Source organism: Spea bombifrons, chromosome 4, assembly GCF_027358695.1.
Source record: "Spea bombifrons isolate aSpeBom1 chromosome 4, aSpeBom1.2.pri, whole genome shotgun sequence".
Classification (NCBI taxonomy): Eukaryota; Metazoa; Chordata; class Amphibia; order Anura; family Pelobatidae; genus Spea; species Spea bombifrons.
Window position 1 is genome coordinate 84,728,380 of NC_071090.1, and position 21,892 is coordinate 84,750,271.

Below are 21,892 nucleotides of genomic sequence, written 5' to 3' on the forward strand. Positions count from 1 at the left end.
TATTGGCCTTCTAGTTACAACATTACAAAATACTTAGTAATACACATGCATGTCATTTTCAATGTTTTGATGATAACTCATTGGTTAATGGTACAATCAAGTGATAAGATTTGTGCCTTTGCGATGTTCTATTACACCTCTGACCTCGACTCATTCGCCGTCTGTACTCAATCCTAGCAATATCTGTCACCTAACATGGCAGTGGTTAAATAACATTTTCGTGGGGGTCTGTGCTTATGCATTGTTAACTCAGTTCACAAACTAGTGTTTAATATTGTAATTTGTTTTAATCTAGAGACTTCGGGGTATTTCTGTTGTGTACGTCTGGATGATCAATGGGATCATGGCCTCTTACATCTTCTGTGATCCAAAAATCAAACCCAAGACAAATAAATAATCTTCTTGTATGAGTAAACCCTTTCGGTTTCTGCCTCATTGGTAATGCGTCTTAAAATACACACAAAACTATGGCCCTTAAATGACCCCGTTTATGAAGCAGTGGTGTCATATTACTGATCCCTCTCAGGGATGTTACTTTTTATTTGTAATACGGTGATTTTTAGAGTCTACTAATTTCTGTATTATAAGGCTACCTTAGTACCAGTTGGGTCTTTGCCTTTGGCCAACTGTGTAAACTAGCTTTGTACCACTTCAGTTATATTTATAATATTCAGTTATAAATGGGGTGCACATACGTAGGGATAACAAAATAAACCAAATCCAATCATTGAAAAAGAGCAATACATAAGGGTATATTATGCATTCACAAAAGTGTTTAATAAAGAAGGCTCATCAATTGCACAATTCCAAATCCCACGATTCTCCAAAATAAATTAAGCAGCCAATGGCAGAATATCATAATATCAGAGTGCAGATACCTAGGGAGACACATAAAAGAAATGTGCAAAACGCAAATCATTCCATACAAGGACCAGCAAGGATTATCAACGTTCAGCAAACAATATAACATAATAAAACAAAAGTCCTCTATGGGTTTCACTGAGTCCTGCCCAACTTCTTCAGGAGGAAATACATTTTTTATATTGAACTTGCCCCATCTAAATACAAAGACTTTGAGCAACAAGATATTTCATGTAATCTGGATACAGAATACTATTCTCTCTATCTCTCACCCCCTTATTAACACTGGACTAACTATTGCTTTATTTAACCCCTTAATGACAAAGCCCGTACATGTACGGGCTCAAAATGCATTGTTTTCAATGGGTTTAGGGACCGCCCATTGTCCTTAAGGGGTTAAAGATTTTGGGTGGCTTTCTGGAGGAATTTTGTGTAGAACCAAGAGGGTGCCTAGAGCAACAAGGATCCTTTCTATATAGAAGCTGGTGGGTAATGCTGGACTCACTGCAAAGTGAGTGTATTGTCTACAAAAAAAAACGTTTCCTTATAAATAAACAGTTAACACTTGTATAGTATAGCTTTGTGTTATTGTGACAATAAAGTTGATAAATGCCCCTGGCTTAATGTGTGTTTTAAGTGATGATCTAATACTTAATTTGTGTTTTATTTTTTCCATGTGATGTTTATTGCTGTGTAAAACCCAGCTAAGTGCTCAGTTGGGAAAGCAGTTTTGCCAGCCCTGCCATTACTAGTAGCATTTTGATCTGTCACTGAAGTGGGCTGTTCCAAGGCAATAAAACAGGAGGAGATTGCGCTGTATACACAGGACTCAGCTCCCAACACAGAAGGGATTATATCACTGCCATGACAGCAGTCAGTGTGCACTCAGCACTCAAACCTCCCAAATCAACAAAAAGATACAAGACTGTCAGAAGGAATGCCAGCATTTACAGAGTGCCTCCTCACAGGTGAGCTCTTTATCTGGTCGGATCTATCTACAGAATTTCTGTTAGATTTGCATCAAGTTAGATTAACTAAAAGCTTGTATTTAATGTTACAGTTTCCCTTTTTGATTGCACATATACTTCACATATCAAGATATCTTGTGCGTCTGCTATGTAGATTCTGGAATTCATTGTACTGCCTGTGCAAAAGCTGCTGTGAACTTTTAATGGTTTTAGAATATGTGAAAAGTTTGTTAAAATGAATGGGAATAGGGGAAAATGCCTACATTTAGACATTACATAGCATTTATGTGAATTTCATTGGATTTGTTTCTATTAGTGTGACCACAGGCAATTGAATTTCTGGGTGTCTTTGTTACTTTCAGCACCATGGAGAGCGACAATCAACATTACTCTATAGTAACGCAATACACGGCTATGGTTCATTTTTCTGTGTGTTTAAAAATCATATACACGGAAGATCCATGATTATTTATCTGTAATTTTGTACAGCAGGCACTGTGAGACAGTATAATCAGATTGACAAGTATGATGCGGTGCTAGATATCCATGTTATTCAATGTAATACATGTGTGCAAACAAAGGGTTAAGAGTTTTCCATGTCACGTTATCTGTACACACACATGTGCAAAGGAAACTAGGATGTCTATACACATACACATGCAAACAAATTATAAATAAATATATATATATATATAAATAAATGTAAGCACTTTTTAATTCAGCAATTCAGATGACGATGATGCTGATGGCAAAGAGGAGAATAATGACCCTGAAGCAATCTTCCAGAACATACAAATCCAGAAAGAGATTGTCGCAAATATTCGATGTAGACCGTGGCCAATGAGACAGAAGCTCCGCTCACTCAGGTAAGATAGATCTGAATTATTAAGTTTCCTAGGTTTTCTGGACTTTTATATTCCAGTTAACATTGACAACTGGGTTTCTTGTATCAGCAAGATGTTTTTGTTTAACATCAACTATGCCATATGTCTAAAGCATGCCCTTATATAATTGAGAGATTATATTGTATATTTCCTATTAGTAAAATGATATAATCAAGTCATGGGAAATGTTATCATTTATTATCATGGAATACTTAATTGGCTTATTTTATGATTTGTTGCCCAGCCACAGATGCCGCAACAAACAGAGAACAAATTATAACATTAATGAAATTATTAGATTAACATGATGTAGCAGATGTATATAATGGAGCTGTATGAATGATGCTGTGTATTGGTAACCCCATGAGTGCAAGAGTGGTCAGCAAGGATGGCAAAGGAATGGTATCCTCACCACTAGTCCTAAGTAACCGTTTTCAATGGATTCTTATTCCACAGACAAGCTAAAGAGATTGTGTTGAAGTATGAAGGCAGATTGACCAGAACGAGAGGCTATCAGGCTGCAGGTGCAGAGGTAGGAGACATGAGTGATTATGATTTACAATATGGAATTAGCATACTTGTGCCAGTCCATAACGTTTCATCAAACAACCGATTCCTACCCTACTCATCCAGTCTTTCCTTGTTATTTTTCTTACATACAATATTTTCCAACTATTATTGCAAATTGTATGCCCTTCAAACCAACCATTCAAAGAAGACCTAGTGCCACTTGATTTACATGAGCCAATAGTTGACACCTTTCTGGTTATGCTCTATATTTATATGTAATACACAAATTATTTTTATCCAGGATTAGTAGAATCAATAACCCATCTAAACCTAAAATCAGTTTTAACAGTGAAAAAAATTATGGTTTGCTATTCTATGACCTGTTTAAAATCACATTCTCAGGGGCAGAATCTAGACAACCACTGATAATACTGCTACAATGCAAGCTAAACATCTGCACTTAAATGATTCAATGGGGTCTATAGAAAAAAAGCATGTTAGAATTTCCCAAAATTGCAAGGGTTATTTTTAAAACCATGTTTACTGTAAGAATATCTAAATTCATATATATATATATATATATATATATATATACATATATATATATATATATATATACACATACATACATACTATCACACTTCTTTGGTGTGCAATGTGTTGGCATTGCTAAAAAGTATACATTTAGTATGTATACATACCACATCATAAACTTTTTTTATTGTATGCTACGCTTTGCTACAAAATGTATTTAAAATACACTAAAATAGTAGTCTTTACCAACCCATTAATAAAAGTCTTTTGAGTCTAATTGTTTTATGCATTATCCATAAATGATGGGGATCTTAAAATTAACTGATACAATCGAACACATGAGTTTTTGAAACGGACTGGGACCCTAAAAAATCATCCCATCATTCAGTTTGTATTTTGTAAAGACAACCAGTATCAACGATAATGCACTAGATCATTTGATGTTATATGACTATATAGATTTTATTCAGCGTGTAAATAGTGCAAACAGCTGACAGTTCCTATGGATTGATAGAGTATTGACTTATGACACAGGGGGCCATTATATTGACTTTACCTGATATATGATTAAAATGACTGATGCCTTGTGACATAAGTATGATCTTGGATTATTTCTACTCAAATCAAGTAAATTATTCCTCGGATATAAATTTAAAAACACTTTAGTTAACTGAATTAATTCTAATTAATCCTAGCGTATCGTATTCGTGCTTAAGCCTCAATTGGCTTTTCTATAAAAACATCCAATAAATATGTTTAATAAACAAAATACTGAATCAGCGAATAAAACCGTTGAATCTTTTTCAATGCCTATTAAAATATATTGGCAGCTTCATGTTTTAGCGAACACTTGGTCTCTGCTCATTAACTCTATCTCCATATCTTTTAGGTTAGTGATACTTGTTTAATTGAATCATTACAATTTTTGAGATAGGGCTTATTTCTCATGGGCTGCCCTAATCTGGCAAATGAGCTCACAATACAGTACTAAAGCCTTTTTACTCAAGTTATACATTTACAGGTTAAACACTGGTCATGTGTACTTTGTCTTCATCATGTATAGATCAATCAGTGAAGTGACTTTCAAACAATTTCACTAATTTCAATAGGTTTGGATCAAAGCCACCAAATTTTTTTTTTTTTTTTTTTTTTTTATCTCTTACTGAGGTGGTCCTTCATAATGTAATGTGAAATAAGAGAGATTAAACCACAACTCTCCTGCAATTTGTCCCTGTATTTAAATTTGGAATATGGTTGTGTTGGAAACAGAACCTGCATTGAAATGCTTGGTAGTAATCGTCTTTGTGAGCATCGGCAGAGAAGCAAATTTACTGCCACGGGCAGGATTTCTTGGAGACGGAATTTGTGCTTTATAGCGATCTATTGTTAAGCTATGATTGGCATATGCCCTGTATCATTACATGAATACCATCCACAGGCAGGTGAATTTACTTATTAAAATTTAAAAGGAGAGTATCAAGTATAGAAGGAAAATGCATATTAAAGCACAGTCTTTTGTAATTGAAACAATACAGCTGCTGGGAGAGACATTATAGTGAAATTGCAACTTTATTTCTGTGCAAAGCCCAGAACTTCCTTCTGCCAGCAATGCTAATGCTTTGTCAAACTGTGATTAGTTTGTTATGTTGCTTGTACACGATTTCCAAATAGTGCCTAAAGAATAAGAAAATAAATTATTTCAGAGTTATAGAATTTCTTATTTGTTTCTCTTGTACCCATGATAGTGTATCTTTCATTATGCAATTTAGTTATTCAATAGAAAGAAGTGTATATTTTGCACTGCTTTGTCACAGTGCAGTTTGATCACAACCCAGAGGCATGTATGATGTGTGCTGGTTGCAGGCATAAATCCACACGGTCCTGCAGACATCATGGATGATGACCTTCCTGCTGACCATGCTAAGCATGGCAGGGACCTCATATTTTGCAACAATGTCAACCTTGTCTGCAACATTACAATCCTGCTGCTCTGCCAACCTCTTCCGTCCTCCTCACCAACCTCTTCCCTTTCTCTCCACAGCTCTATCACATCCGCCTCCTAACGCAATTGGAGAATTTTTAAGATGCTACTAGGCCATATAAATTACACCGAATGAACAACCCTGTAGTGTTTGCTTTATTCGATTTAAATAACAATACAGACACAACCCTATAATGCTTGCCGCGGCCCTTGCAGTCCCCACTCACTTGACCAAGGGGATTGGGGTATAGTACAGGAGCAAGTCAGCTGTGGTGGGCCACCAGCTTTGCCAGGGTCAACCCAGTCTCAACATAGATTCTAGGCAGTAGATTAGGTTGCATGTGAATAATCCATTATGTCGCTGTACCACACATCTCCCACACATCCCTTACACACTCCTATAACATCATCACTCTGCATACGTAGAAGTCATCAACAGTGTTTGCAAGGGGTCCTGTAATCTGTACTTTAAAACGGAAAAGCTCACCATCCACTGAATCACAGGGTATGGACCAGGAACTAGGCAGACTGTCTGGCTCTTAGCTGTACTATGTACTAGTCTCGATACCTTATTTACATCAACTAAAGCCCAGCCTGTTAGAATATGCAGCTCTCTGTTTTGCAAATAACTAAATCATGTCAAGGATCTTCCCTGTTGGAATTTTCTCTCATTGTAATAAAAACATTTTATTGGATTACACATTCTCTCACACGTGTATAGTCTTACAATACTGATGACAGCGGAAAGGGGAAGCACACTTTTATCTTTGGCAGTGCAGCCTTGCATAGTGACATCAAGGCCTAATTTATGTGCCATTAATTTAACCCGCTGACTTGTTCTTAATACAAATAAAGAATTGCGCTGAAACGAAAGAAACCAGTTCTGCCCATTCTGGCACAGTTCGCAGCCTTGGTTCGTATTTGGTTTAATTAAGTACCTTAGTTAGGCACTAATGAATGAGAGTGCTGTAAAAATTAATTAACTTCCTGGGAAATGAATGATGCATCCATTAGTTTAAATCCCAGGCATCACTTCATTTTTGGTTTCCAGAAAATGCAATAATTTCTATGTGTACTAAATACATTCCTAAAATACGTGCTATACAATTAGTCATTACAGAAAAATCAGTATGGCGGTATTGATTCTAGATAACATAAAGAAATATCTACATTTAATGATAGGATCTTTTTGCAGAAAAGAAGGTTGGTGCATGGAATAACCTCCGAGAAGATGAAGCTGTAGATAAAACATACATTGGATAAATGCATGTCTTGAGTCTTCAATGCAACCTAAGATGTTGGAACATTTTGTTCTAGTCTGCAGTATTTATTAATTCTGTTTTAATAAATGTTTACTATGTTACGCATTTGAACAGGAACCTCTTTTATTATCGGATTAGCACTTAGCATTTAAATATTTGGGAGGGAGGGTAGAATAAATATGTAAAATGCCATTCTTTTTATTCATATATGTACTTACATTAGAAATAAAGTTGTGTCGCAAACAATTGTCTTTAGTGCTTTAATGCAATAGTTATCAAGTAAACACAGTTTAGGGGACAGAGTTAGTTAACATGGCTCATTCACCAAAGCAGGAGTTTCCTCCAAAAAAATCATGGAAGCTGGGTCCCCTGCAAATTTCTCTAGTACTGAGCTAGTCCTGCATAAAGTATAGATCAATAAGTAAGACTTAGAAGAACATCACTATTGTAATGTTTTTTTATATAGGCCCATACAAGCTATTTATGGCTTAGACCTTCATAGCAAAGTCAGCCAGATAAAACTGCAACTCACCCGCCAGCTCACTCTTTAGTAAACAAACCCCAAATATTACTAGTGAGCATCAATCTGTGTTTTTAGCGTTGTAATAATTTTCCAATTAACACCCGAGGTAGAAAATGTATGCATGTATTACACGTTACTGTCCCTGTAACTTCCTATCGACTTATCTGCTCCACAACTGCACGAGCATTACAGTCCACGGCTTTGCCGTGTTAACTCTGGCACTAGTGACAGTACCAACCTCATCTTGTGCTGCAATAAAAAGTTAATTGAGACAACCGCAGCTAATTAAGTATTGATTAGGCAATGATGACTGAAAATGTGCCTTCTAGCAAAAACTGGAGTGATTAATCACCATAAAATGTTTAGTGCAGGAGATACGACCAAAAAAATTAAAGAGGTACTTGTTAGCTGTAACATCAATGAATAATCAAATATGTTAGATGGACATCAAAATATCCTGAAATTGTCTGTTTTCTCTATAGGCATAACATATTATGTTAATTTACACGCATCTCCAATAGAAGTTTCACATGAAACACTTTTTTTTTTCTTCAAATTATATTCATTGCACATAAAGTAGTTTACAATACAAAATCTTCAACTTGTTCTCTATAGCAATATTTCTAGATACAGTGTTTGTATTTGTAACATATTGCACAGGTATGTGTAAGACAAAGCCACCTCTTAGTTACATGGTTATGGTTACATATTTATGGTTATACATAAAACTAATTTTTAGCATTTTTCTTGTAGCTTTGGAGGAAATTTGCCAGACTGTCCTATAACTTTGCTGTCCTTTTTATCCCATGGGAAATGAGGATAAAGAAGATAGAAAGTAAGTATTAAGAAATGCATAAGTAACCTGTTAATATTAACTGTATAAAAACCACAATAATAAGAAATATTAAGAATTAGCAATATGACAGGGTTATTACTGGAGTAGAGTTTTAAGGAATATCTCCCTCCAAAAAAAAACAAACAAAAAAAAAACACTTGTCATGTTTCTCCACCAAAAAACCCCAGACACCCATAGACCACAATCTCATATTTCTGTTTGTGTGGAAAAGAAGAGTGTAAAAGTTTGTATTAGTTTTGCCTTCCTCAAGATATAGATATGACAAGGGCCTGAAATTTTATACAGTGGAAAGATTTTTACCTTATATCAGCATCTTACTGGTCCGGAGATGGGTTTGCCCTTCATTATTTGATGCCAGAGGAGGCCCCTGCTGGTGACCAATAGAGTCGCTCTTATGGACCTTTAACTCCTGGAGACCAATGGTTTCCCCAGGCCAAGTTTCGTCATCAGGAGTTAAAGGTCCGTACAAGCGAATCTATTGGTCACCGGTAGGGAGCTCCTCTGGCATCAACCAATGAAGAGTAGCTGCCCTTCATTGGTTGATGCCAGAGGAGGCCCCTGCCGGCAACCAATAGAGTCGCTCTTACGGACCTTTAATTTAAATCCTTCCCCAAAGCCATTGGTCTATCCAGGTCAAGCTGCTCCAAGCTTCCCCCTTGGCTTGTCCTTTACCAGGGAGATTAAAATCCCTGTTCCTCCCAAGCCAAGTTGCTCAGAACCATGTCTGAGTCTTAAATAACAGCTCTGAGCAACTTGGCCTCGGAGGAATGGGGATTTTATTCTCCCTGGCAAAGGGCAGGGCAAGGTGCACCTCAGGACAACTTGGCCTGGGGAGACCAATGGCTTTGCCGTCAGGAGTTAAAGGTCTGTAAGAGCAACTCTATTCGTCACCTCCAGGGGACTCGTCTGGCATCAACCAATGAAGAGCAGCTGCCCTTCATTGGTTGATACCCGAGGAGGCCGCTCAAATTCACTTAAATCCTCTTTCTTCCCCATGCTCAGTTTGAACTTCAGCAAGTTGTCTTGACCACATACACATGTCTAAATGCATTGAGTTGCTGCCATGTGATTGGCTGATTAGCTATTTATGTTAACAAGCAATTGAACAAGTGTACCTAATAAAGTGGCCAATGAGTATGCTTGCTAATGCAGCCATCTGTATGGCCACAGTCTTGGGTGGTGGTTGTACATGCATACATATGCAACCTGTGATAGGATCTTTGTGTTTATATTCTGTGAGTCTCATAGTACAAAAATAAGACTCCCCCGGCTTGTGGCAATGCTGGACTATAAACTTGCAAGCATGCAGCTTCTAATTAAAAATAGAGAGAATGTTGGTCTCCCCATTATAACAGAAAGATAACGTATCTTCCTCTTTTGTATCAGGTCATTTCGGATCTGGGGTGGCATCCTACTTTATCTTTTTGAGATGGTTGTTCGGGATTAACATTGTTCTCACAATATTGACTGGTGCATTTGTTGTATTACCAGAGGTAAGGCTTGTAGTCTTGTCATTTGTAAGTATCTGGAAAAACAATAATATTAATGTGTGTACAAACCCTGAATTACCATATATTGCTGGCTCCTCAAGGAATTATTATTGCACATTTTATTCTTTGCCCACTCATAAAAATAGCAATAAAAAGTAATTTCGGGCAGAGGTTATGTTTCGAAGGGTTGATAATAGACAACATTTTTTTTATGGTTTGTGTTAAAGTAGGTAAGGCAATGTATGAACTGGAAATGTTAGTGTGCCAGACACTAACTATGATAGCAACCCCTGAAAGGTTGGTGTCCATTCTTCATTATGAAGTGAATACAAAATGACTTGCTAAACTTTTGGGAACGCTTACAGACTGTGATTTGTTATGTAGCATGAGGCTATATTTCAGTAAATATTTGGATTGACAAGTGCATTAGATTGCAATGTCAACAATAGTTTACTGCTTTCTGAACCCTTCGGCCAACGTCTGATTTACATCAACCTTATGTGATACATATCTCAGGCTAATTTATTGTAGTCACTCCTGGCCACTACTTAAAGCTCCATAAAAGACGCATGCCATTTATCACCTATATTACGGCACGCTAGGAGCCGTGACTGATGTGAATTGTGTTGGGGATTTTGTTTGCACTGTATTGCAAGGATTGCTATTCTGATCCCACTATGTCCTTGAGGTGTTGCGATTGTTTGATTTGCTGCTATTATAAATTATATCCTTTCATCCATTTGATTTTCAGTCACAAACAGTTGAAGGACAGATATAAGGCATTTTTAACTTTAAGTTTATAAAGAATCTATGTAACAAAACATGCTTGTAATATGTAAAAAATGATTAGTGCCCCCTAAAAATGTTTGCCCCAGAAGATTAACATTTTCATAACACATTTACCAAACAAAGAGACAGTTGTAGTGTTTCTTGTGTTCTAGTTGAACCATGTCCTATATTAGGTAAATAGTTGGCGAGACTCTCGCTTTATGTTCACTTAAAAGGAAAGTATGATATAAAGCATGGGTATAATATAAAGCATTGTTTTTCTTCCGCTGGTAAAATGAACAAGTAATATACTGTATCACCTTCAGTTTGATTTTATTTAGTGCATTCTCAGCTGATCTCTCTTTTTAATTTTCTTCTCATCAGATCCTAGCTGGGGCCCCTTTTGGAAGCACCATCAATAAGAAAATCCCTGATAAGGAAGTCTCATCAGCACAGGACCTCAATACCATCTGGTCATTGGGGGCAAGGCTCAAAATTTATTACTTCTATAACTGCTTTATCTATTGAAAATCAGAAACAAAGACATAACATATACAGGCATATCTCAAAATAGACATCCTGGCTAATTATGATTGGATGTTCTTGGCCAAGAGATGGTTCCAGCTAAACACACCAGTGTATCTTGGACATAAATATGTTATGCTTACAAGCAGAGAATAATTAAATAGATAAACTCCAAGAATGATGCAGTACCTTGTATTCTAACAGAGCTCTGTCTGGTTTGCAGGGTTATCTGCAATACTCTGTGTTGTTTTATGGATACTATGGTCGAGAAAGAAAAATAGGAAGAGCTGGATACCGTCTGCCGCTGGCGTATTTCCTCGTTGGAATGGCAGTGTTCGCCTACAGTTTCATTACATTGTTAAGAAAGTAATTTTTATGAATTCTTTTTCGGAAAGAAAAGACTGATGCAAATGTTCCATCCAAACAGCCTGTATTTTATTAGTGAACATCACTAGTAGAATTGCATGTACAAATACAGTTAAATACACATTCAAAAAAAGGCTTCTTAATATAAGAAAGCTACATATGAAATATGGTATATTGTTAGAAAGACAATATTTTTTTTATTAGGATGGCCAGGAACTCCCGTCTGAGCTTGGCAAGTGCTTCTGATGAAAACTACACTTTCTGCTGGAGAATCTTCTGTGCATGGGACTATCTTATCGGGAATCCAGAAGCTGCGGAGAGCAAAACGGCTGCCATTGTTAACAGTATTAGGGTAGGTGCTTATTGCTTAATTTATATATTTTAGAAGCTAAAATGTAGGCTTCAGCTAATTTTCTATACTAAAATTCCTGATAGCACAAATGTCTGCTTAATGAATACTTTATATGTGATAATATAATAAAATTATTTCATATTAGTGGAAGTGTGATAAAATTGAGATGTCCCCTGGCTATTTTACAATTTGTTTTCATATTATTGAGAGTACCCTGGCCAATGACTATTAAAGCCATCGAGAACAGATAACTAGCGTTTCAGACAGACAAATGACTTATGCTTCACAGTCTCTGTCTATACACAGTATGTTACAGTAAGTAGGTTTCATCCATATACTTTTAATGCATGTGTTATAACTTGTTCTAGTAATGCAAAACTGCATTTTGATTGCTTATAGTGTACTGCTTATTTATGTCCCTCGGCACAGGAAGCCATTTTAGAGGAGCAGGAAAAAAGGAAAAGTACAAATTTGTAAGTACAACAGAGTATGATATCGTGTATGTTGCCTGATTGATTACTGATTATTTGATTAATAAAAAAATGTCACTTGCGTAGCATCGGTTACAAGCTTGATCGGAGCAATGCGGTCAAAGAGACAGAAGCGGCTGTCTACGTATATATCACCTTAAGAATACTTTAATGGTAACCTGGAAGACTGAATATAGAAATATGTAATTATTGAGATTACCATTCTGTTATTAACCATTATTTCTTTGCTGTAACAATTCTATTTAGAGCAGTAACAATAAGCCTCCGGATTCTCGCAAACATTCTAGTCCTACTTTCACTCGCTGGCAGCATCTATATCATATATTTTGTGGTGGACAGATCTCAAAAACTGGAACGCACAAAAATAGAACTTACACTCTGGGAAAAAAATGAGGTAAGAGAAGTCACATACTGTGGACAGTCAGATATATAACACCGGGTGCAAGATAGGATGAGGGAAACAGCTACCTTCCTATTTAGACAATTCCTATCCAGTCAATCTAGCTTGTGTTTTAGCATGTGTTAGGAAATATGGTCACCATGTTTTGTACTTTATTTACATATTTTAATGTTTTTGAATAATTTGCACACTAATTGTTTCTATGTCAGCCATGATTTGAAGTTGTAAAAACGTTATTAAGGTTTGTATTTCTTTCAAAGTAAGTTTACGTATAGATTTTGTAGGATAAGAGTGGTTTCAACTCAGTTCTCGGTGATCCAATAATTGGCCAACCTAGACGTAAAATGCATTTTGGAATCTCCAGCAGTAGGCCTTGAAATTCAAAAGCTGCCCAGTCCTTGTTTATATCACCAGTGCTTACATTGCCCCAAGCTGCTATGAACTAATGATATTTAAACAAAATGTTACTTACAAAATCTGACATCCTCTTTTAGGTGAGTGTGGTTGTCTCGCTAATCACCATGATTGCTCCATCAGCCTTTGAGCTGGTCGCTGCATTGGAGATGTATCATCCAAGAACTACACTACGGTTCCAGCTTGCAAGGTAGGATGGAGTAAAGTCTGAAGTAATTGTCCAACACGTGTATACTAATGATTAACCGGTTGAACTATCACTTTTTTCAGGGTTCTAGTACTATATCTCGGAAACCTTTACAGCCTAATCATTGCCTTGCTGGACAAAGTAAATAGCATGAGTGTAAGTACGGTAATACATTTAACTGTATTGGTGAGTGCTTTGCCACTTGTTAAAGCAAATGACATTGTTTAAAGTGGACCTTTTATCCAATGATGTGTGGATGACAAGGTCCACTGCAGGCAAGTATGGCACATAAGATATATACATTGTGCTAGTGGAACCAGTAGCATATACACACTACGTTCAAAAGTTTGGGGTGACTTAGAAATGTTCTTGGTTTTGAAAGAAAAGCACATTTTATCCATTAAGATAACATCAAGTGGATCAAAAATACAGCGTAGACATTCCTAATGTTGTAGATGGCTATTTAAGCTGGAAACGTTGATTTTTAATGGTATATCCTCATAGGCGTACAGAGGACCTTTATCAGCTGACGCAAAGTAAAATGTTTACCTTTAGAATTTATCAGTGATAAGTGCACTTTAACTATTGAATATTCTGGCAAAATACCAGAAAATAAATGACGACTTAACACTTATACCTTGGCCATAACATTTGTATTACAAACATAAAGTATACTTATAATTATTATTTCCTGATCTGTGCCATTATTGAGAATATATAATAAGGTTTTATATCTATGTTTTTTCAGAACAGTGGCAATGACACTTTGATAGATTCAGCACCTCTTTTTGCCACAACATCTATCACCGTCCTTCCTACAGTTACTCCTGATGTGGCAGGTCTAGAAAACTCGACCCTGGCATTATATATGGAGCAGAATATGACAAAAACCATGGCATTCATTAACCAGACATCTTCGTCCATTGTTTCAGTTACTCCACTTCAAAAAAATGAATGTTGGGAAACCTATGTTGGACAGGTAGGAAGATGTACATTAAACAGATAACAGTAAAAAAGGTATGTTACTTAGACTGTAAGCTCTATGGGGCAGGGACTTCCTTTCCTAATGTATTCCTGCCTGTAGTAGTCTGTAGACTAGTTTACTCATTATATGACCTGTTAGCACTTTGTAAATAAAAAATATACATACACGCATACATGTTGGCAGCCTTTAAATAATATAAATATGTCTTTATTACAGGAGATGCTGAAACTGTCTATTATTGATATGATTTTCACAGTGGCAAGTATTCTTCTTATCGACTTCTTTCGGGGCCTTTTTGTACGTTATATGAGTGACTGTTGCTGTTGGGATCTGGAAAGCAAATTTGTGAGTATTTCTTGCCTTCTAGTATAACAAACTCAAACTATGGTCTATTTACCACCATTGATTCCAGAATCTCTTAAGAAAGCCATCATGAGGATATCTGTAGCATAGGAGAAGGTGTTTGCAGAAAAAAAGTGTGTAGGCATTGGAGGGAACAATTTATTAACACAACTTTAGGCTTTTATAACATTATATTTAAGATATGACTAGGACTGGTAAGGTATACCAATAATTTAGGATAATAGCAATGAAAAAAAATCCAGTGTATTAGTGTTTAGGGGCATGAGATGATTTGATTTTTGCAATGTTTATACATATAGCATTCCTGATTGATAATTTCTACTTGAAAGGATAATCAGTTAGTTTGCAGTATAAATGGTAATAAAAAATAATTGAATTTCCTCATTGTATTTAATGTAATAACAATTATATGATATAAGCTTGCAGTGCATCAATACCCCTATTTACTCATTGTACTAATTCTAGTTATATAATTGTTCAAATAAATTGCAGTATTTAGACATGAACTTGAGGCTTCAAACAACAGATGTCAATTGTTTGATCTTTTGCTGACCTTCTTCAAAAATGCAGATGCTGTAGGGTTGCCTTACGATTCACAGTGGATGTGGTCAGCAACAATTCCCTCTCTGTCCTCTAGGTGGTGCAATTAAAACAAATGTGTATCATTTTGGGTATAGTGAACTACATTACATACACATTCCGTTAAAAATTAACTTAAACAACAGTATAGTGTTATTTTGGTGATACATTTTTTAAGAAAGAATGCATTAATCAGTTCTACCAAAGTAACAAAAAGTATGCTTGCCAATGACAATGTTTTACTGTGCATTTTCACAAGCAATTTTCTAGAAAATGTATGGATAATTTTATTATTTGAGGCTCTCCATTCATATCTGTGTCGCATAGAAATATAAAATACTATGCTGGTAAAGTTTGTATGTGAAGGCAAAGCTGGTGAACCAAGAATAAATTGTCCAAAAATGGGAAAAAAATTATTAATGCCTTCTTTTGGATCAACAGCAACAAATTAACAGATATAGGAAAGGCTGAACTTGATGGACGCATGTCTTTTTTCAGCCTATGTAACTATGTAACTACATACCTGAATTTTTTGAGCGGAGTACGTTTGGCATCTGTTTTGGGGGCATGCTGTTGGATGTGAACACAACCATCTGCATTGTAACACATAGGCAAGAACCTGCTTGTATTCTGTGAGCAATCTTAAAGGGTAACTCCTACAATATTTTTATATTTATTAAGCAATAACTTTACATGGAAATGCATATGAGAAAACATCCATAGATGGTAACTGTATCACTTAACTTGACATTTCACTCAAGCACTCACCTACTCCTTGGGATGGGTGTGGCGGTCGCGCCTAAGGGTATGATGGTTGTAAGGGTCTTCCAGTATAACCAGGGGATGGAGGTTTGAAAAATGAAGAAAAAACGAAAAATAGTGCAGTATGTCTAATGGAGCCAGGGCGAATAATAACATAAAAAACACACTATATAGAGCTAAATATAGCTCTATTGTAGCAGCGTGGGCAGTATAATCCCCGCCTGTGGGTGTGGCTTCTTCTGATGATATACCTAGGTCACAGGTTTTCAGAGTGGATATGTAGAGCCATAAAATGATGCAAGACCTAGGGTACACTGTGGTAATGGGATAGGCTTTAAATAAATGAACTACATTTGTGAGAGCAAATAAAGGTTGCTCTATCCTCATCAGCATGGGCCGCCAAGGAAATAGCTCCAGTGAGATAAAAATCAGGATAAAAGCCAAGTTAAAAATAAAATAAAAATGGAGGTCCAAGATTAAGAGTAATCCAAAGCTTTATTCGCTAATAAAAGCAAAAATGCATAAAACACACCGTGTTTTGCCCCAAAAATGGGAACTTATTCCATGTAATAAGCCTGTGAAATGCTTAAGGAATGTTAAGATTTTTATGTGTTTTCCAATTTATTTTAGCCAGAGTATGGTGAATTCAAAATTGCAGAGAATGTGCTGCATCTGATCTACAACCAAGGAATGATCTGGTATGTACCACCTGCCTGGAGCTCTCCTGCCCCTAATAGAAAGAAGGGAAGAAAAGTGGGTATGATACGAGAAGGTACCAGCCATGTATATAGGTTTATATAGATTTTAAAATGGGTACAGAACATGGCCAAAGATTTCCCCCCAGCCCCACACAGATTAAACACCCTCACCCAGAGGCCCTGTAAACATCTCCGATTTCCTTAGCCCACGGGTATAATGCCCAGATATGCTTATATGACAAAAAAGAAAATAATTGAACAGCATTCTAAGCATAACTATTAAATATCCTGGAATTTAATTAGTTGCATGTAACATAGACTAAATTATAGATCTGAAATGTAATTCTTGTTGCAGGATGGGAGCCTTTTTCTCTCCGTGTCTACCAGCATTCAATGTGTTTAAATTGATTGGGCTGATGTATTTAAGGAGCTGGGCAGTTCTGACATGCAATGTTCCCCATCAGCAAGTTTTCAGAGCTTCAAGGTTAGTAGAAGGTAGCGTGAGATATCTGTAAACACATATCCTACACCATAAGTCTGCATTATTACTATTATTATTGCATTATTAGCAATGCAAGGAAAACATTTCTGGAGTCGTTATCAATCTAACGTTTAACACATTTTGGACAAAAGCGACATGTTATATCAGAGAGGCTGAATAGATATTCAGCATAAGGGCTTGTTCAGTACATTGTTCAAGCTGCTGTGCTGTTGGACAGAGTAGAAAGTCATACATCCTTTGTTTTGGGGTCTGTGTTTTAGAGCATTTGAGAGAGTGGCTTCAGCTGGGAGTTCTGACCAGTTCTGTGCATGCGCGCTATGCATAATCTCCGTACCCTTACTGTTTGAAGCAGTCTGTTTGATAAACCAATACGCTGGGACTCAGATCACAGATTGGTAAAATATATCCAAAACCAGGGTGCTTGGTCGTGTTGAGAAATAACCATCTACACCATTCAGATTTCTTATGTAATTTATTCTATGTTGATCATACTGGTCTCTATTCATAGTATTTTCAGCTCTACCAAGGAGTTGCCTAACCCTGCCATATTAATCCTTATTAAATATATAGTATGCACTGCATATTAAGAAATTGTAATTGGTTTTGGTACAAGGTAAGAGGCAGATCAAGCATTTTTTTCATATGGCCTGATGAATGACAAACATACAACGTGAATTAGGTTATTTAAGCAGTTTTTTAATATTTATTTTAATCAACATATTTAATGTATAATTTAGGAAAATTACATTTTTAAAGTGACTGTTAAAGGTGAAATACTAAGAAAGAATGAGCCGATAAGCTTTGCCATTGCATTTATAACTTACTCTGTAACATGTAAATACTCACATTATTCAGTAGCATAAAAATTAAAAAAGTAAAAATATATATGTATTTTTTTTTTTATTTCCTTTGCAGATCTAATAATTTTTACCTGGCTATGCTTCTGTTTATGTTATTCCTATGCATGTTGCCAACAGTGTTCTCTATTGTAAGGTATAAGCCATCCATAAACTGTGGACCCTTTAGGTAAGTTATATTACCCAAACACTAAAAACACATCTAGGAATCCACAAGTCCTGTACACCCAGAAACAATTTAAATCATGTCTAGCTATACAGAGATATCAGTGTGTGACTGTATAATCCTCTACTTCTATACAATATAATCACAGACTTATGCATTCAATGCTTGTCACTTCTTCGTGACCTTTGTGCACTAGGCCACTGTTTCCACCGCGGCCTACTAGGATTATCAATGATCGTATCCTGGATGCCAGGCACCCCTGTGTCCGATGACCGGTGCCAGTTTTCTGAGTTTTTTAATACTAGTCTGGAAGTGGGCGAGCTCGGTCCTTAGAAAATATAAAGTCCAGATGGTGCTCAACAAATAATGGGTTACTCCAAACCACTATCTATATCCTGTTCCTGAGTTTTTGATCCCTATTACAAGCAGACAACTGTTTAATTCTATAGAAATATTGGACATTTTTCTATAACCTGTCTGTCATCTCAACAGTGGGCAAGAGAAAATTTATGACATTATTTCTGAAACCATTCAAACTGATTTTCCTGCTTGGTTTAACAAAGTGATGAGTTATGTGAGCAGTCCTGTGGTGGTTGTCCCTGCTTTGCTTCTTCTCTTGTAAGTATTAAATGTTATCCCCATAGCACCTTGGTGCTTGCTGTTGTGTCCAAAAATGGGCAAAAAAGATTTTAAAGAAGTTTTAAATAAAAATACAGGTAACCAATATTGCTTCAGGATGTAGTTTCAGTTGTATTGTACCTTCAAAAGAAGGAATGTTCACACTATTGTGGATACCATAGTTGGTCCAAGATTAACATCATGAGTGCATCTTCAAGTACTTTTCCGCTAAAATAAATTGGGGTGAGCCATTGGTATCCCCTTTCCCTGGTGTGGGAGGGTGCAGAAGATTTGTGCCTCCTTGCTCTCCACACCAAATATTTACCCATGCAATACATACATTTCCTATCTTTTTCTTATTGTGAAATTACATCTTCTCTTTCAGCATGTTAATTTATTATCTACAAAGTATTGCGAGATCACTAAAGTTCACCAATAATCAACTGAGAGCACAGATCCAAACCGTAAGTCTAAGCACAGAACCATAGATTTCTGAGCCATGTCACAGCAGACAACCGCTGTTATTTATTAAATGTCTTTCACAGGAAAGAATTGAGGACAAGAAAAAAGTTTTTAAGTTGGCTGTAGGTACGTCTGGTGATTGTGTATCTTTAGTCTAATTTAAGTCTTAAGGAAACTGCAATGTGTCATAAGTGAGCATTTTCTTCATTTGTCAGCTCGGTTTCAGAATATTGATGGACATGACAAAAAGCAAGAGAAAGACAATGACATAGTCAGCCAGGAGTCATCGGCACGGTCATCCACACCAAGAAAGAATGGTAGTGTAGTGAATTTTGAATCGCCAGTAAGCAAGAACAGTAGAATTCAAACAATCTCTCAATCTGCAACACGGCCGGGAATTTTACACTCTCCAAATATAAGTCCTTCTGTGTCGGGAATCCAGGAAAAAAGACATGAGAATGTTACAAATCGGTATGTACAGTGTAAATATAGACATATAAACAAATAAATGCGCAACATACACAATAGAAGGAAAAACTGTAACTACTTTACAGTTTTTGTGCAGTTTATTCATTCAGAACCCCTGTTCTGTATGTACAAAAATATCAACAGTTTATGGATATATTGACAGCTGGGTCAAATGTATTTAAAAAAAAAAATAATTCTGGTGCAAAATTGTAAAAGTGGAGCAAAACAATAGCACCATTCTTTTGTTTGCTGTGGTGTTAGTTATGACTTTACAGTTTGCACTAGATTTGTCCTTTATACAGAAAACTGCCTCCAGTAACATAAAAGTGTGGAATGGTAGAATGCCTCCAACATGTATTTTTTCCCACTATATAGCTTATAGTAGCCAGAGAAGAGCTTTTTCCACTGTGTGTCACATCATTTAACTGACAAAGTTACAAAGACACAGCAGTAATACACTTCGTAGGCTTGGTTCACTTACCAGGGCTGGGTAAAGTTGTTAATTAAAGGTAAAATCAAATACTGTATCTCTAAACCAGTGACATTAATCAAGTGTAAAAAAAAATATGTACAGGTAATGTATAGGTCCACCTAAAAGCCTAATAATGTTGGGTCCCATTTCATAGCATGACTTTTTGTCCTATAAATGGGGCTGACTATAAGGTATAACTAGGTGGCGTATGCAGTTGGGTCTATCGCGTTTTCATTAGTTCCTAATGTTTTATTGTTCTTTTTGTTTGTTTGTTTTTTCCTGGAGGCCCCCAAGTGGAAAGATGAGAAGTGTGAGTGATGCCTGTCGGACCAAGAGCTACAACCCAACACATCATCACAAGAAGCATGTTGAAGATTCCCAGTCTGAGCCTCTCTTCAGAAGAGGGATAAGGCAGATAACTCCAGATCATCGTGCAGCGGGTGTATCAAGCATGGTGCCTCAAAGACCCCATACAAGATATTTTATTGTAAATGAGCACGACTCTCGCAAGAAGATTATACGTTCAACTTCTCGTTTACCGAGACACTTCCGAATGGAAGAGACTGGCGACATAGTGGAATTATACCCGAGAAATGTCAGGAGGTACGTTGTTCAAACTCCACGTCGGTCTTATTCACCCCATCTGAGTGAGGAAGAAGAGGAAGAATTGCAAAAAGACTTAATACGTAGATCCCACCGCCCTCGCTCACTATCAGATCTTAGACACCCTCCTCGATTTTACATTGGAGAACGCACAGACAGTCAGATTTTATCTGGAAGAGATCTGGTGAAAATGCAGTACAAATCATGGGAAGGAGGGTTCCACCTTGACTCAGACAAAACCCACCATCGGAAAAAGATAAATCTAAGAAATATAGACCTTGATGAACAATATGTGGAACGCCACCACAAAGTTAAATCGAAACAAAAGCATGAGCCATGCCCTACAGAGTCTGACTCAATTTCCAATACATCCAGTAGTGACCAGCAAAACAGCAGCACTGACCAGTACATTCAAGTTATTCATAACAAGGACAAATATATAAAAACCAGTGGAAAACTAACTAGAAAGAAGGCAAAGGCCCATGTTGACATAAAAGCCTCTGCATTTAGTGAGTTAATTTGTTCCAATGTTTAGGAAATTATTAGTTGAGCAGATTCTACATACAATATTGTACAAAATTATTATACAGAAAATCATTAAATACATTGGAATTTTTACTCTGCATTTTCAATTGTTTGTGGTCCATGGCAATCACCAGGATAGGCAGCACTGGTCTAGATAATGTAGGCTGCCTGCAAACACCTCAAACTTTCAATCTTAACCCTTTCAGTGCCAGCCACTGCCGTGCTCCTGACCCGATCAGCCGCATACCCACTCCTACTGCGTGTTTACCTGTACACACAATACTTCTATTAACCCCTTAAGGACCGGGCTCATTTTTCGTTTTGTACCCTGTGGGACCGAGGCTGTTTTGACACTTTTGTGGAGCTTGTGTCCAGCTGTAATTTTCTCCTCACCCATTTAGTGAACCCACATAAATTATATATTGTTTTTTTCAGGACAAGATGGGCTTTCTTCAGATAC

At 36.7% G+C, this 21,892-nt stretch overlaps 1 protein-coding gene across 1 annotated transcript; it reads left to right on the forward strand.

Annotated features, from left to right (window-relative positions):
* Positions 1-1,720: 1,720 nt before the first annotated feature.
* TMC3 (transmembrane channel like 3) lies at positions 1,721-21,531 on the forward strand. The gene is made up of 22 exons (XM_053463764.1): positions 1,721-1,829; positions 2,552-2,695; positions 3,170-3,245; positions 8,277-8,358; positions 9,766-9,872; positions 11,022-11,120; positions 11,386-11,528; positions 11,733-11,880; positions 12,310-12,353; positions 12,618-12,765; positions 13,266-13,375; positions 13,456-13,528; positions 14,121-14,351; positions 14,574-14,702; positions 16,692-16,759; positions 17,115-17,243; positions 18,177-18,287; positions 18,777-18,902; positions 19,288-19,366; positions 19,448-19,490; positions 19,580-19,835; positions 20,590-21,531. Exons 1-22 carry the CDS (start codon positions 1,726-1,728, stop codon positions 21,440-21,442), a joined length of 3,303 nt encoding a protein of 1,100 aa, XP_053319739.1. The 5' UTR covers positions 1,721-1,725; the 3' UTR covers positions 21,443-21,531.
* Positions 21,532-21,892: the final 361 nt, after the last annotated feature.